The sequence below is a fragment of the Nicotiana tomentosiformis genome, chromosome 1, assembly GCF_000390325.3.
Source record: "Nicotiana tomentosiformis chromosome 1, ASM39032v3, whole genome shotgun sequence".
Taxonomy (NCBI): Eukaryota; Viridiplantae; Streptophyta; class Magnoliopsida; order Solanales; family Solanaceae; genus Nicotiana; species Nicotiana tomentosiformis.
This window is the reverse complement of record NC_090812.1, coordinates 95,035,110-95,049,356: the sequence shown is the minus strand read 5'-3', so window position 1 is coordinate 95,049,356 and position 14,247 is coordinate 95,035,110. Positions and strand designations below refer to the sequence as shown.

Here is a 14,247-nt window from a genome sequence, read left to right as displayed (position 1 = left end):
GGCATTATTTTCCAACGATCAAATTCGTGACCAAACATTCTGTTCAACGGAAATTCAAATAATTTCTGCCGAATTGACATCTTATCAAACGAACATGCACCTTTGCACCTATTGGGACTACACTTTGTTGGCAATAAATAGAGAGTCTTAGCCTCATTTTCACTACCGAATCTGAGAAACTCTCCTATCTCTCCTCCATTCTGCATTACTTTTCAAAGCAAAACGTAAGCATTTTGTGTGATTTGCTCTGCCATTTCAGTTCGCCGAAGTTTTGTGATCCGAAGTGCCGCTATCACAGAATAGTTATTCCGTTCTATCCTCGGAGGAATTAATCCAAAACTTTGAGCAACTACAAGGGGATTAAATTTTTTAAGGACACACAAGAAACTTGTGGGCTTGAAATTTTCTGTTTTTGTTTTCTTAAACTAACATCTTCTAATTTTCTGATTTTTGAATACAGAATATTAACAAGCTTAAGGAATTTAGTTATATTTCTGTGTTCATCTTACTTTCTGGTTTGGGAGAACAAAATCCTAGCGATTTTTTACTCCCATTTTGGTGATTAAAATCTTTAAATTTTCTACTCCAGTTTGAGATTAAAGTCTTTGTGACTTTTTACTCAATTCGAGATTAAAATCCTTTTGATTTTCTATTCGGTTGTTTATATTCGGTTTGAAGATATAAAAATTTCATCGGCTTACTAATTCTGGTTGTGTCAATTTTTTTTTACAGAAAAATGATAACAAGTACGGAACAACAAAATGGTTCTGTTGGGACTATTACTACTGCAATGGCTACTGCGTCTTCAAGTCGCACAACGCCTGCAACGGCGATGGTACCGACAGAAAAGCCCGAAAAAAATTTCGGCGTGGACTTCAAGCGCTGGCAGCAGAAAATATTCTTCTACCTGACCACACTTAGTTTGCATCGCTTTATCAGCAAGGATGTTCCAGTCTTGAGAGAAGAAACTTCGAATAATGAGCGTTTTGCGGTCACGGAGGCATGGAAGCATTCTGATTTCTTGTGCAAAAATTATATCTTGAGTTGTTTGGAAGATGGCTTGTACAACGTTTATAGTGTCATGAAAATTTCGAAAGAGTTATGGAACGCTCTTGAAAAGAAGCACAATACGGAAGATGCTGGACTTAGAAAGTTTACCACGAGGCGTTTATCTTTTTACCTGTTTCAGATTCAGTAGGTGAGTGAATAAGGGTAAGATTGTGTATAATTTGGCAAATACCGAATGGCCATATCAAAATCAAAAAAATTGGTATTTGATATTTAGTATTTTAATATTTGGTTTGTATTTGATTTAAGTTTTAAAAGTTTTGGTATTATTTTTGGTATTCCGTATTTTAAAAAGAAATATTGACATATTGATATCGTACCGAAACATATAGTATTATATTACACAATACACATATTATTGATTAAAACATAAATATAAAAAAATTAAAAATTTACTTATTTTATTTTCTTCTCTAAGTCTAGCAATGAACTCTAAGCAAGTAACAAGACATTTCCTATAAGAAATTTATTTCTTTATGTACCATTTACTCTCTATAGGTTGATACTTGCTGGCTCGAACAAATATTTTATCAACAAATATTATTTTTGTATATATTTTTATGTACTTTAATTAAGAGTATTACAGTCTATGGCTCTATGCACTAGTTAGTATTCAAATCGAACAACCCAAAGTTATCGAACCGAATAAATCAAAACCAAAATGAAAAAAATTAAATCATACCGAATTTAATTAGGTACGATATTGAAATACCGAAATATTGTATGGTATCAATCGACGACCACCCCTAAATACGGGAGAAGGAAAGATTAAGGGGAAAAGAAAGGGGGGAAAAGGGGGGGGAGGGGGGGTGTACACATGCTAGACGGCGGAGGAGGAAAAGATAAAAGACGGTAAAAGCTTACACGCACCCGATGTTTATACCGAGCTAATAAATAAATGATATTTGCCACCTTATTTAACTATAACTAATGGTCTTTATTCATAGTTAATTCCCATTTGTTTTGCACGTAATCTAAAATAATAATATCAAAATAATACTATTTACTTAATATTCTAGCTATTTCCGTTAAGATCTTAACGATAGGTTAAATAAATCGGAAAAAATGAACAGTGTCGTTAGAAAGCAAATGAAGTATAAAACATTAGGGCAGCCAAATCTCCTTTCTTCATACATCAAAGAAAATATGTTTTGCTGAGGTGAGAGCATTGCTATTGCATTAATCAAATAATTTTTCTGAATGTACTATAATAATCACAATCTTTATTGTTTTTTCCAAAGCCTTGTAAAATATAGTATTTTTTCACAATTTTCATGTTGTTTTTCGACTCTCCTCCTCTATATAGTAACCCAGTACTTCCCCTTTTTCCTATACTAACTTTCAGAATTACTATTTCGATCTTTAATGGAGAAATAAAAGTACGTAGACCCAAGATGTAAAATCCAAGAAAATGATAAAAAAAAATTAAAATAAAAATATTTAATAGACTTAGAACTACTAGACTTGTTGTAAACATCTGGTGCGAATTATTTTTTATGGATAAAAGACGAAAAGACATGTGGAGTAATGGGAACCCTATGGCTGAATGAATGTTTATGCTCTTTAATGAATTGTGTTTTCTTTCTATCAGCTACCAACGACATTTAACCGAGACTTGGATTTTTATTTTTATTTTCGACTCTACTGTCCGTCAGACAGATACGACAGAAGAAATGACATTTCACAGTTGCACTACTTTTCCACAATTATACTCCCTATAGGACTGCAATTTCAATCCAAGAAGTGATAGTACATATCATCAAGAGCTCAAATACTCCCACTTGGTTTGGTTGAGACACTGACGGTATAATGCAATCATCTGAATGTGATTACACCCTTAGAGGAAATATTGGAGTAGAATATGCACTCCTACTGAAATTAAATTTAGGCTTTTCATTCTAGCTTTGTCGCATTGCCTCGTGATAGATTTGGTTTCTCTGCTTTTACTTTTGTTACAGTTGGTACTTCGAGGAAATGCAAGAGCAAGTGATCTTGCATCTGATCTGAATCATACAGTTCTATATATATACATGATAGTAACCTATATTATTCACTTCTATACGAAAGAAACAACTTAGAAAAAAGCATTATTGGATAAATAAAGCAAAAGTTGAGAAGTCACCAATCTTTTTCTTATTTCCAGCAGATACGAATACACTGAAACAGAGACAAAGAGGAGAAAGAGACTCGACAAAATCAAAGTACCTACTCTAAGAAGAAGACACAAAGACCTTCTGTCTAATCTTTCTCTCCTCTTTACTAACACAATCCAATCCACACCCACATTGTGGGCATTCCTCGAAGTTCTCAATCGGAAAATTCGCCGATGTGAGCCCAACTGAGAACTCAAGATTCCCACCTTTACGCCTAACTTCAACAATGTTAAGCCATAGCAACACCACTTTAACACTTACACCACTCAGTTTTGTAAGCCTGCCTTTTGATATAACCCCTTTTATAACAGGCTTGTAATTTAGCTGATACGAGGTTTCCAATCTGAAGCTGCATGTGGAATTAAGATAAGCTGAGAATTCACCTGTTTTGGTGTTTAATTTATAGTCTTTTACCCCTTTTGGAAGAATCCCCATTGGGAAGTCATAACGCTGCAGCTCTTCATAGGCTGATGGCTTCTCATTTCTTGAAGCTGTTGTGGCTGAAAAGAAGAGAAAGAAGAAGCAGAGAATGCTTGTTAAAGACATTGGCATTTCTCTGAAAAATGAAGTTTTAGGCTGTTATAGAGTACACCGTCATATAAAATAGATGGTGTGACATATATCAAATCGAGATGCTCGATATTGACAGATGTCTGCTCATAAGTATGACAAATTAGTTTGTTACTCTGACCAGTTGTCCACGTGCAGATTGATGCACTTACTCTATATAGCAATTTCTTTTTTCCGCTATCCATATTTTGTATATACAATTCATTGGATTGGAACTTGGAAGCGGTGTGGACAATGAGCAATATCATTAGTGCGTGATTAAATGGTTAAATTTAAATTATGTTAAATATAAAAATATATCATTTTTCTTAAACGGAATAATGAAAAAATGTATCATAAGACAAAAAAAATAAAACATAATCTCATGCAAGAGGCTTTACAGGTGGGTTTTCTGATTATTTTGAGTAAGCTGCCATCTTGTCTTGTTCTGGTAATTACATTTCTCATAATGAAATGATTTTCAAGTAGAACACAATAAATATAGAACATTAAAAATAAAGTACTTGTATACTCGATCACAAACTTTTAGATTGAGGATTAGTTGACCAATTGATAAAAAAACAGGGGCATAAGCCATTTAACACACGGTTAAACGGACAGCAAAAATGTAAACTTTATGAGTTTTAAATTCTATGATAACCATATCATATATTAATAACTAGATTTTAAATTAAATTTTTATATATATTTAATAAATTTTTTAATATTAATAGAGGATTTGGACTAAAGTTACCTAGTTTGCCGAACCTCACCTTATGGCTCTGTATTTCTGTGAGTTTCAAGGGTAACAGCATCGAGGTTTACATCCATCAACATTTCAGTTACTCCCAAGTCCCCAGTGCTAAAGGGAAATGATGAGGAAATTAAGAGGTACATGCGCTAATTTCTCCAGCCTAACGAGAAAAGTCAGATTCTATTATGTTTACTATTGAAGTAGTGAATATCATCGTGTTTTATAGTCAACTGCATCCCCCGCTAATCACCTTGTCAGTAACTAAACAGGTACTACTTTTTCACAAAGCGATTAATAAGTCAAAATACATTCTTTCCCAGTATCAACATTATCTTTTGCTTCTTCCCACAACTCCTCCTATCATTAAAGATAGCAGGTTCTCAGTGATTTGCAGCATAGCCTCTTCTTTCTTTCCTCTCATTTCATGTACTCGATTCAATCACACAGTGGTGACTCTTTCCAGGTGAAGTGGTCTTATCACCAGTAACTAAAGAACTACTACACTAATCATCTTTTTTTCCCTTCCTTCTCGGTTCACTACTGCTTATATGCTTATTCTCTGTCTAATTCAATATACAAGAGGATCATATGCATGATGAAGTCTTGCATAGCTAAGCAGAAGGCTTTTGTCAACACATGAGGAACAGCAATAAGGAAATGACTGAATTTTATAGATGCAACAGAGTAAAGAAGCAAATTAACAAAAGATATATTCAACAAAAACACTAGAGACTAACTAAACACTAGAGACCAACAAAAACACTAGAGACTTCATGTGTCTGCAGAATAACACTAGAGACTAACTAATGCATGAAAGTACTAGTTTGCGAGAACAACAAATTATATCTAAGTTGCAAAAGAATATGACAATTAACAAGGAAAACAAATGTTCTCTAAAGAATGAATACAGCAATCAATGTGGAACTATTGGAATAAAAAATACACAAATGGTAGGAAATTTTGAAAAGGAAGCTAGATATGATACCAGCAAGTAATCAACACAACCACAATATGAAGATCTCTCAAGGACCAAAACATACAAAGATTTGCTGATTCAATTAACATCCTTCAGTCTTTTTATCAATGCATCAAGAGATTTCTTCTTGGTGTTCGTCTTAGATCCCCTTGTGCCAAAAGACCCAAAAAGCCTATCAGATTGATCCCTTAACTTCTCCGAAATGGTCACAACTTTGCGGTAGTCCAAAGCATTATAACTCCTCTCTCTAATAACTGGATTCAGGAAATTTTCTGGATGGTTGCTCAAGAGTAGATTAAACAACTGCCTGGACTCAGCCAATGCTGCTTTCAACTGGCTAGCATCTGCCTCAGATAAGAGAGTAGCTTGGGATTCGGCAAATGATTCCAACATTTTGACATCAGCTTCAAGACCCATAATAGCATTCACATTGAACCTTTTAACCGACTCCCCTAGTAAAGCCCCAACAATCATCTCTGATATATGAAATAGAACATCTTGCAAAACTCTTTTCAGAACTTGAACAGGCAAGATCTGCTGGGCAGTAGAAACTAGAGTTTCAAGAAATATAGTCACCTCATGAACATACTCATTTCCACCCTGCGGAGGATCATCCACCATCCAATTCACATTCTCAATCAGCAAAAGGAACCCGTCAACCTTTTGTTTAAGCAGACCAGAAAGCATCTCTTCAGCAGCATCACGGGCTTTAGTCAAAGGAAACAGTCTCCTACCCCTTTCTGCCATTCTCAATGGAATCCCTGAAAGCTGTGCGGCATGACGAAAGAAAAAGTCACATGCACGTTCAAACACAGCCATATTAGCTGCCATCTGCATTGCTTGGGTAACGCCACCAATAGACGTATTAATGAGCTTCAACAAGGCTCCATCCAGGACCTCAGTCAAAAGCCGATCCAAGTATTTCTTCACCACATCATAGAAATCAAGCTGACCACCATATGACATGAAACTCACCGAGTCCTCAATAAACGACCGTACAATTCTACAGCAATCAGGCACAGTACACGAAAATGGTGCAACATAAGGAAACGCAGGCATAATATTTGACGTCTGCAACTGAAATGACAAGACATTCATGTTATACTCGTATTCTTTTTTCATATACATTTGCTCAAATTTATCTGCAGCAAGGGCCTCAGTTATCTGCTTTCGACAATCAGATAAAAGGAGTTCATGATACTTATCCCTGTGCTTGCTCAACACATCTAGCAAAGCCTCCACAGGGTATCCATATCTACGCAATGTAACTCCAAGCAAACTCACATAGTCTTTAATCAACAACAAATGATTAGCAGTTTGCATTCTAGAAAATTGATCTTCCAAAACAGAACACATTTTACTCATAGCAGTATCCCATAGATTCTCCACCTCCAATTTCGAAACCAACCCACCACCAGTCCTCAAAACTCTATCTTCCACAATGAAAAATCCAGCAATTTGCGCGAAAAATGTCTGGTGAGATTCAAGAAAGGGCGTCATTGAAGATACCTGAAAATCTGAAGTCAACTGAAGCTTGCGATTCTCGAAATAGTACTGCTTGAATCTATCTTCAAGTCCTAGAGTTTGGTTTATGTGATAAGCCCTATACAATGGCGTCAAATCAAACCCTAATATCCCATTACCATCCTTTGCGTCATCACTGATTCCATTAAATCCGTCATCGTCTTCTTCTTCAAGAGCATAAACACAATCCCTAAGACTGAGTCTACTCTGTTCCTCAGCTTGTCGTTGCTTGATTCTGAGCTCTTCTTCTCTCTGCCTCGACGCCGAGGCCTGTCCGATAGCTAATTGCCCTAAGTTCCGGCTAACTACACGGATCTCAACAAGCCAATCGCCGAACTCTTTGTTGATTTTCCGTTCAATATGCGAACGGATCGCAGGGATCTGCTTCTCAAGCATTCTTTTGAGAGTAGAAGACGGTGTTTTGTTCATAAACTCTCTCTCGATAGAGTCCACACACTTCAACGCCATGTAGAAATTGTTCTCTGAGAGGTGACGATTGGCGCGTGAGCAAAGCTCGACTAGCTGTACGCACGTGTGGAGGGATTGGATAGCGAGAGTTATGTTTGTGCATTTGTTTCGAGCTTCGACGAAGGAATCGAGCGTAGTTAGTAAAGGCACGGCGACGGACTGAAGTTGACTGTTTGAGTTGGAAAGTGAAGATTTGAGAGAATCGACGTCGGAGAGAAGAGATCGGAGATCGTCGACGGCTGTGATGAAGTCTTCGTAGTGTGCTCTACAGACATCCTCGATTTCGGATTCCTTGGATCGAGCGAAGTGCCGGAGGTGATGAAGGAGGGTTTCGGGCTTGCCGGAAGCAAAAGCCTTTCGAACGAAGGGCCCGACGTCTTCTCCGTTGCAGATGGAGGCGGAGAGGAGTAGCTGGTCAAGTTTGTCGGCTGAGTCGCCGTTATCTACCGCCGCCGGAACAACTTTCCGGCGCATCTTTGACGTGTTCATCGCTAGCTGTGTTCCTCCGTTATCTATTCCGGTCACAGTAATAGTGGTAACTGCTAGAGTGACGGAGCCGTTACAGACGGAGGGGATTTAGGAATTAGGACACAGAAAATGAATACGGGAGAAAATTATGGACACGAAGATATAGTTGAGACATTGAAATGAGAAAGTAATGATAAATGGTCTTTATTTGACTAATTTACCCCCTTGGTTTTAGCCTGATGCCTCCAATGGTAAGTCCAGAATATAGGGGTATGATAGTAACTATAATTGAAAGGGCCAACCTTTTGTAATAATCAGAGGCAAGTATTATTTTTTGGGGTAATAATTAGAGGCAAGTATTTGGTGATTTATGGAGTAATTATTAGTGCAAATAACATCATTTACATTCTAGTTTAACTACGGTAATTACACAAAGTGAATACAACTAATCTAATATAAATCAAATGATTCCTTTTGACAAACATGTTTGTTCATGTGGAATAAAAACAAATAAAAGGAATTATTTTGCGGTAGTTGATAATTTGATATACTATAAACTTTGTACTAAAACATTTCCTTTAGGAGCAGCAGTGCAATAGACAGGAGCTAACTATTTTTAGGTTATCTTTTGTACTGCTATGCATCGTCTGGTTGCCGATCAATGAATTGCTTTACTTCGTCACAAGAAAAGTTAGTTTTGTAAATAAAACAAAGTTTAAATTCTATATAATAAATTAAATCAAATTATTGAAATTAGTGAAAGTTGTGTAGAATCCTATTTTTAGTAGTTCTATTGGAGAGCTACTTTGAGAGGAGAAAAAGTAATACACCAAAAAAGTCAATACGCGTTTGGTCTTCACAATTTCTAGCATCTCTTATTTGTCTATTGTTTAAGTGCCTCTATCTCATTAAATATCTTTGTATTCCTCATTTTGATTGGAAAATTTACCTAAAGGGAAATTCAGTATATTAAGTCAATGAATACTATTGCACGTTGTTGTTTTACACTTTACTACATTTGTCCCTTACTTTGCATTGAAATGACAATTAAACTTGAATTTCAACCAAATTAGGATCATCAATATAGAATTTTTATCATTCTTAGAGCCCGTTTCGCCAAATTGCCAAAAATTGCTTATTTTGAAAAGTGTTTTTTGAAAAAGTACTTTTGTAAAATAACAGTTTGTGTTTGATCAATTCGTTTGAGTAATGCTTTTTGCAAGCTCATTGTGTTTGGCCAATTTTTTTAAAAAATATTTTTTGTTTATCCGTTAAAGCGAATCGATTTGATCCCAAAATGATAAATAAATTAAATAAAATGCAAGACTTAGCGTTGAAATCGAGATAAGATAGCAAACAACTTGGTTCCGGGAGCAAGGCTTCCGAAGGTAATAATAAGAATATCAAGAGACATGAAATAAAGTATTATTGAACTTAGAATAATGTGTAGCATAAGTTAGTTAAAAAAATTCGTGTCTTACAATGGTTGTTGAAGTCAAAATTTATAGCTACACCTACGGAACAAGGTCATATGATCAAGCCCCTCTTAAATGATAATTATGGGGCCCATTGATGAATGTGTAACGGCAGGCTGTGAATGTCAAAATTCTCTGTAACGGATTGTGTATTTAGTACTGAAGAATTATTCATTGAATGTCATCGGATGGCAAACATCCGTTTGTTTTCGTTAGCAATATTCCCTTCGGGTCTGCTCAGTTCCAACCGAAGTTACTGTCCTCGGTCTTGGTTTCCACTTGCCTTGCTTTCCATGTGTTTTCGGTTTCACGTGTCGCTCTATTATTTAAGTATCTAATACGAACCGATTTTACCATATATAGATAGTCCCCCTGCTTTTCGTTGGCACATCTTTGTGTCATCGAAAAGTTGGTGAAGATACCTTTCTTGGCGAAAAATTTTCTGATCCCTTCTAAAAAGTTTATGACGCTTGATTAGACACACGTTTCTTTGCATTTAATGCCCCAAACACGCGTCACTCCAAGATTTAGCAATACTTTAGCCTATTCTCGAGGTAATCATGGCCACGATTTTAGCCGCCTATTCCTTTACTTATATGCCTCATTCTTCTTCTTTTACACTTCACAGTTTTTCAAACTCTCTCAACTTCTTTGCATTCAACTCTTTCTTACTTTCACTCTTCTTTAATCTTCTTCTTCAAACAACTTTTATTACCTCTTGCTAACTATAGCTTCCTCCTCCAAGAACTCAAGTTCTTTAAAAAATAAAGAAAGCACCGATGATGCTGCCCCTCCTACGGCGAGCACCATCATTCCCAGAAGACTCAGCACAGTCAAGGACTTCGAAGAAAATTTTCCTTTTACAAGCTCTCGTACATGGGTTGTTGGCGTGTACCCTTCTTCCATCCGTCCTTGCATTCTTATTGTGATGGAGGATCGTGGTTGCCATGACCTGAACATCATCGCTCTCGAACTGGTGGAGCAAGTAACCTTTCCTAAGAAGGGCTTTACGTACGTTTACACATACCCCTTCACTTTGGGCCCATTCTCATTGAGTGGGGGACTTGACCCCGTGATCTTGGAGTTCTACCACCGGTATCAACTCTGCTTGGCACAAGTAGGCCCCTCTGTATAGCGGACGGTAGCCTGTCTATGGCGACTGTACCAGGAGACGGGGGAAGAGTTCTCCTTGGCTCGCATGATGAACCTCTACTCCCCCAAGATTTTCTGTAGGGGAGTAATAAACTTCAGCAAACGTGGCCACCATGCTTTGCTCAACAGTATGGATGACGACAACAACCGTGGATGGATGGAGCGGTTCGTTATTATTGTCACCAGAGATATCATCCCATCCACAACTCTATCTTTCCCTGAGTCATGAACTAGTACATGTAAGTTCAACGCCTGTCTTTTCTCTGAAAAAAGGTTGTTTCACGGTGTTATTGATACTTCATTTTTTATTATTTCAGCAACTCGGTAGACACCACCAAGGGTTGAAGGTGTAGACCAGTGAGTTCAGAAGATTCAAGATATTACCACGCCTGAGACCCGCCAGTGGAAAGAACTAACCCCAAAATACGGGTGTAAGGCCAAAAATCATGGTAAGTTGACTCGTGAAATTGATCTTGCCCTCATCTTATTTTGTTTTGTATAAGAAAATTGGTTAACTTCTTTTTTCGTTGAATTCAGGTCTTCCACAGGGCTCTGTTATCATCCTCAATTAGGACGTTTTGGCTTATCCTGCAGAGGCTGCGAGGTTGCTGAAGGAGGACTTCACCCGAACAGGCGCCAACGGATCAGCTTCCGGTGCAAGTGCTTCCTCTCGGAGTCCCCGGCTGGAGAGCAAGCAACCAAAAAAGCGGCGCTCCTCCTTGGCCGAGGGCAAAAGTTAAAAGGTGAAGAACATCGCGCCCGAACCAGCCGCAGCCACTGTGGTGATTGATGATGATGGGGAAGCCAGTGATGAAGGGAATTCCCTAAAGAGGAGATGACGACCTTCATCAACTCAACAAAATTTCTAATCTGAAGAGCTTATAACGCTAACCGAGGACGACGTCCAAGCGCTCTAGGGAAAGTGTGACCTAGTGGAGAATGCCAATTCTCGCTTTCGAGCCCAGTTGCTACTCTCGATACTATGAGAATGAGTACCCGGCCTCTTCCGTCTTCAGTTGATGAGCAACCTACAACCAGTACTGCCTTTGCCGCAGCTGCTTCTTAACCCATAACACCATCAACTTCATCGCTTTCCATGTTGGTCATACCTTCGTCACCAGCAACTGCTACATCACCCCCACCGGTCGCATATACCCGAGAGGAGGATGTCCCCCCTCCCTAGTCCCTAGACCATGGGAATTTAGGGCACAACTATTAGCCCCCTCTACATATCCCAAAGGAGGAGGATGAGTGTCTCTCTCTCGGTTTTTACTGAGTGCCATCTGTTGTCCCGACCGGTAGAGCTCGCCAATTACCTGAAGCTGTTGGCTTCAGAGAAAGACAAGAAGAAGATACACTCTCTTTCGGGGGAGTGTATGATAAATAATGCCATGCACAATGCAGCAGCGGTATGGTACTTGTTTTCTTTATTGTTTGTTTTCTCTTGATTTGTTATGAAAGGATTTTTAACTTTGATTTTTGCTTTGCATGCCAACTTCCTTTCTTTTGGGGGCCTTCAAAAGTTGATCCTTGATAAAGATAAGCTTACATCCGAGCGGGATCAACTGTTGGCCGAGAGGGACAAAGTTGTTGCTCGCCTCCTGACACTGGAAGCACAAGTTGCTGAAGCCGGTGAGTTGGAGGCTCGGTTGCAGTAGAGCGAGCACGAAGTGATGGCCCTTAGACAAGAAGCCTCCAAGTTAAGTGTACAATTTGAAGAAGACATGGCTAAATGGTCTGAGGTCCAAGATGTTGTTCTTGTGTTGCCGAGCACGAGGCTGCCTCTACTGAGAGATTGAATAATTTGGAGGCATTCTTGAACTCCAAAGTTGAAGAGGTTGTTGCTGGTAAAGAGAAGCATGCCTAGATGGAGGAGAAGTATAAGTGGGTCATGGAACACAATAAGGTTCATATCTCCACTATATGTGACCTTGATCTTAGCCTTAGGGCTATAAGATCTGAGCGGGATAGCCTTTTAACCGAGGTTGATCGGCTTAAATTAGAGCTCCAGCGCCGAGCGAATTCCCTCATTGTTGAGAAAATATATTATATGTATTGCATGAGGAGAAAAACCTTAGAAGAGGCCAAAACATACATCATTGATTTTGATGCCGAGATCGCCAAGGCCCGAGAGCTGGAGTCAATCACCCGAAAGGTGCCTCCCGGTTCAACCCGATGCAACTGACTCTTCTGGTTCCGGTTTTGAGTTCTTGGGAACTGCGGAGGAACTTGAAGGGATGATGATGGAGGCCAAGATCCTGAGCCGACAGCAGATCCGCCTATTTCTCCTGGGCGCAGACGCTTCTCTTCCCCTAAGTTCTGGGGACACAGTATTTTAGTTTTTTTCTTTCTTTTGCCTTTGTTGTTTTATTTTCATACTTTTGTACTTGTGCTTCTTGGCACGTTTGTTATATAAAAGTGCTTTTCGTTCGAGCATTGCATAAAGTTTACTTTTTGCCATCGAATTATGCAAGGCTTCCAGTGCATTTTTCCCCGATAGCATTTGGGTTCCAGGCATAAACTCTTCTGGAACCAGCCCTTTACTATGAGGGTTTCATAAGAAAAGGCCCTCTTATGTTTATGGTGCTCTTGAAGAGGTCGTCTCCTGTTCATTCTGGCACTAGCATTTGAAGTACTTGATTAACTTTCAAATGATAAAATTAATTCATTGTTTGGACAAGAAACAAGATAAAAATAAAAGGACTTTACTTTATTCCTTCAAGTTTCAAAAGTACATAAGCATTTGTTTTGCTGGAAAGAAATTACCACTACTTGTAGCTAGTTTGTACAACTTGTTTCTACAGAGCTGGTCGCGCAGTCCCCGATTCCGATGATACATTCTTGTTCCTGGATTTCATAGTCTCGATTTCTGTGGCAATCAGGTTGCCGTATTCTCATAGCATTCTCCCGCCCCCCAATGTTCGAATGCGAATTGGAACACTAGAAGTCTTGCTTCTTTGAAGATTCCACTAGTGAATGGTTGGATAATCTTTTGTTCGATAGCAAGCTTCATTTCCCGTTAGGAACTTTGCTACCGAGTCAAAGATTATCTAACCACCCCTAGTGGCTTGTAGTGAAGGGGCACTCGTGAATGGTCGGATAGCTTTTGGTTTGATAGCTAGCTTTGTTTCCCATTAGTAACTTTGCTATCGAGCCAAAGACTATCTAACCATCCCGTAGTGGTTTGTTGTTTCCATGCCTTATCATTTAAAGGTCTTATTTTTGCTGATGGCATTTCCTTCATAGTATGTTTTCCATTACTGCCTCGTTAAAAACCTTGCCAGAAAAACTCAATTGAGACAAAAACTGGACGAAGGGAAAAAGAGTGCAGCATATACTTTTAATATAGGCGCTGCTCATTAGCAATAGTACCTTTTGAGGTGTGACACATTCTAGTTACTCGGCAATTTTACTCCGTCTTGATTTTCCAGTTCATGTGATCCTTTTCTGGTGACAGCTGAAACCCGGTAGAGGCCTTCCCACGTTGGACCCAGCTTCCTTGCGTTGAGCTCTCGGGTATTTTGAGTCACTTTTCTTAAAACCAAGTCTCCCGCTTTGAAATAATAGAGATTGGCTCTTCGATTGTATTATATTTCCATTCTTTGTTTCTAGGCCACCATCCTTATATGCGTCAAGTCCCTGCATGCGTCAAGCAACTCC

At 38.6% G+C, this 14,247-nt stretch overlaps 2 protein-coding genes across 2 annotated transcripts; both read right to left on the bottom strand.

Moving 5' to 3' along the window:
* Positions 1-3,178: 3,178 nt before the first annotated feature.
* LOC104121596 (uncharacterized protein At5g01610-like) lies at positions 3,179-3,773 on the bottom strand. The gene has a single exon (XM_009633628.4). It carries the CDS (start codon positions 3,771-3,773, stop codon positions 3,279-3,281), a length of 495 nt encoding a protein of 164 aa, XP_009631923.1. The 3' UTR covers positions 3,179-3,278.
* Positions 3,179-8,127, bottom strand: LOC104121597 (exocyst complex component SEC15B). Its single transcript, XM_009633629.4, has one exon. The coding sequence runs from the start codon at positions 7,979-7,981 to the stop codon at positions 5,579-5,581; it is 2,403 nt and encodes an 800-aa protein (XP_009631924.1). The 5' UTR covers positions 7,982-8,127; the 3' UTR covers positions 3,179-5,578.
* Positions 8,128-14,247: the final 6,120 nt, after the last annotated feature.

Excerpts from the sequence above, each read along its gene's own strand:
- LOC104121597 (XM_009633629.4), bottom strand. The coding sequence starts at position 7,981 with ATGAACACGTCAAAGATGCGCCGGAAAGTTGTTCCGGCGGCGGTAGAT.
- LOC104121596 (XM_009633628.4), bottom strand. The coding sequence starts at position 3,773 with ATGCCAATGTCTTTAACAAGCATTCTCTGCTTCTTCTTTCTCTTCTTT.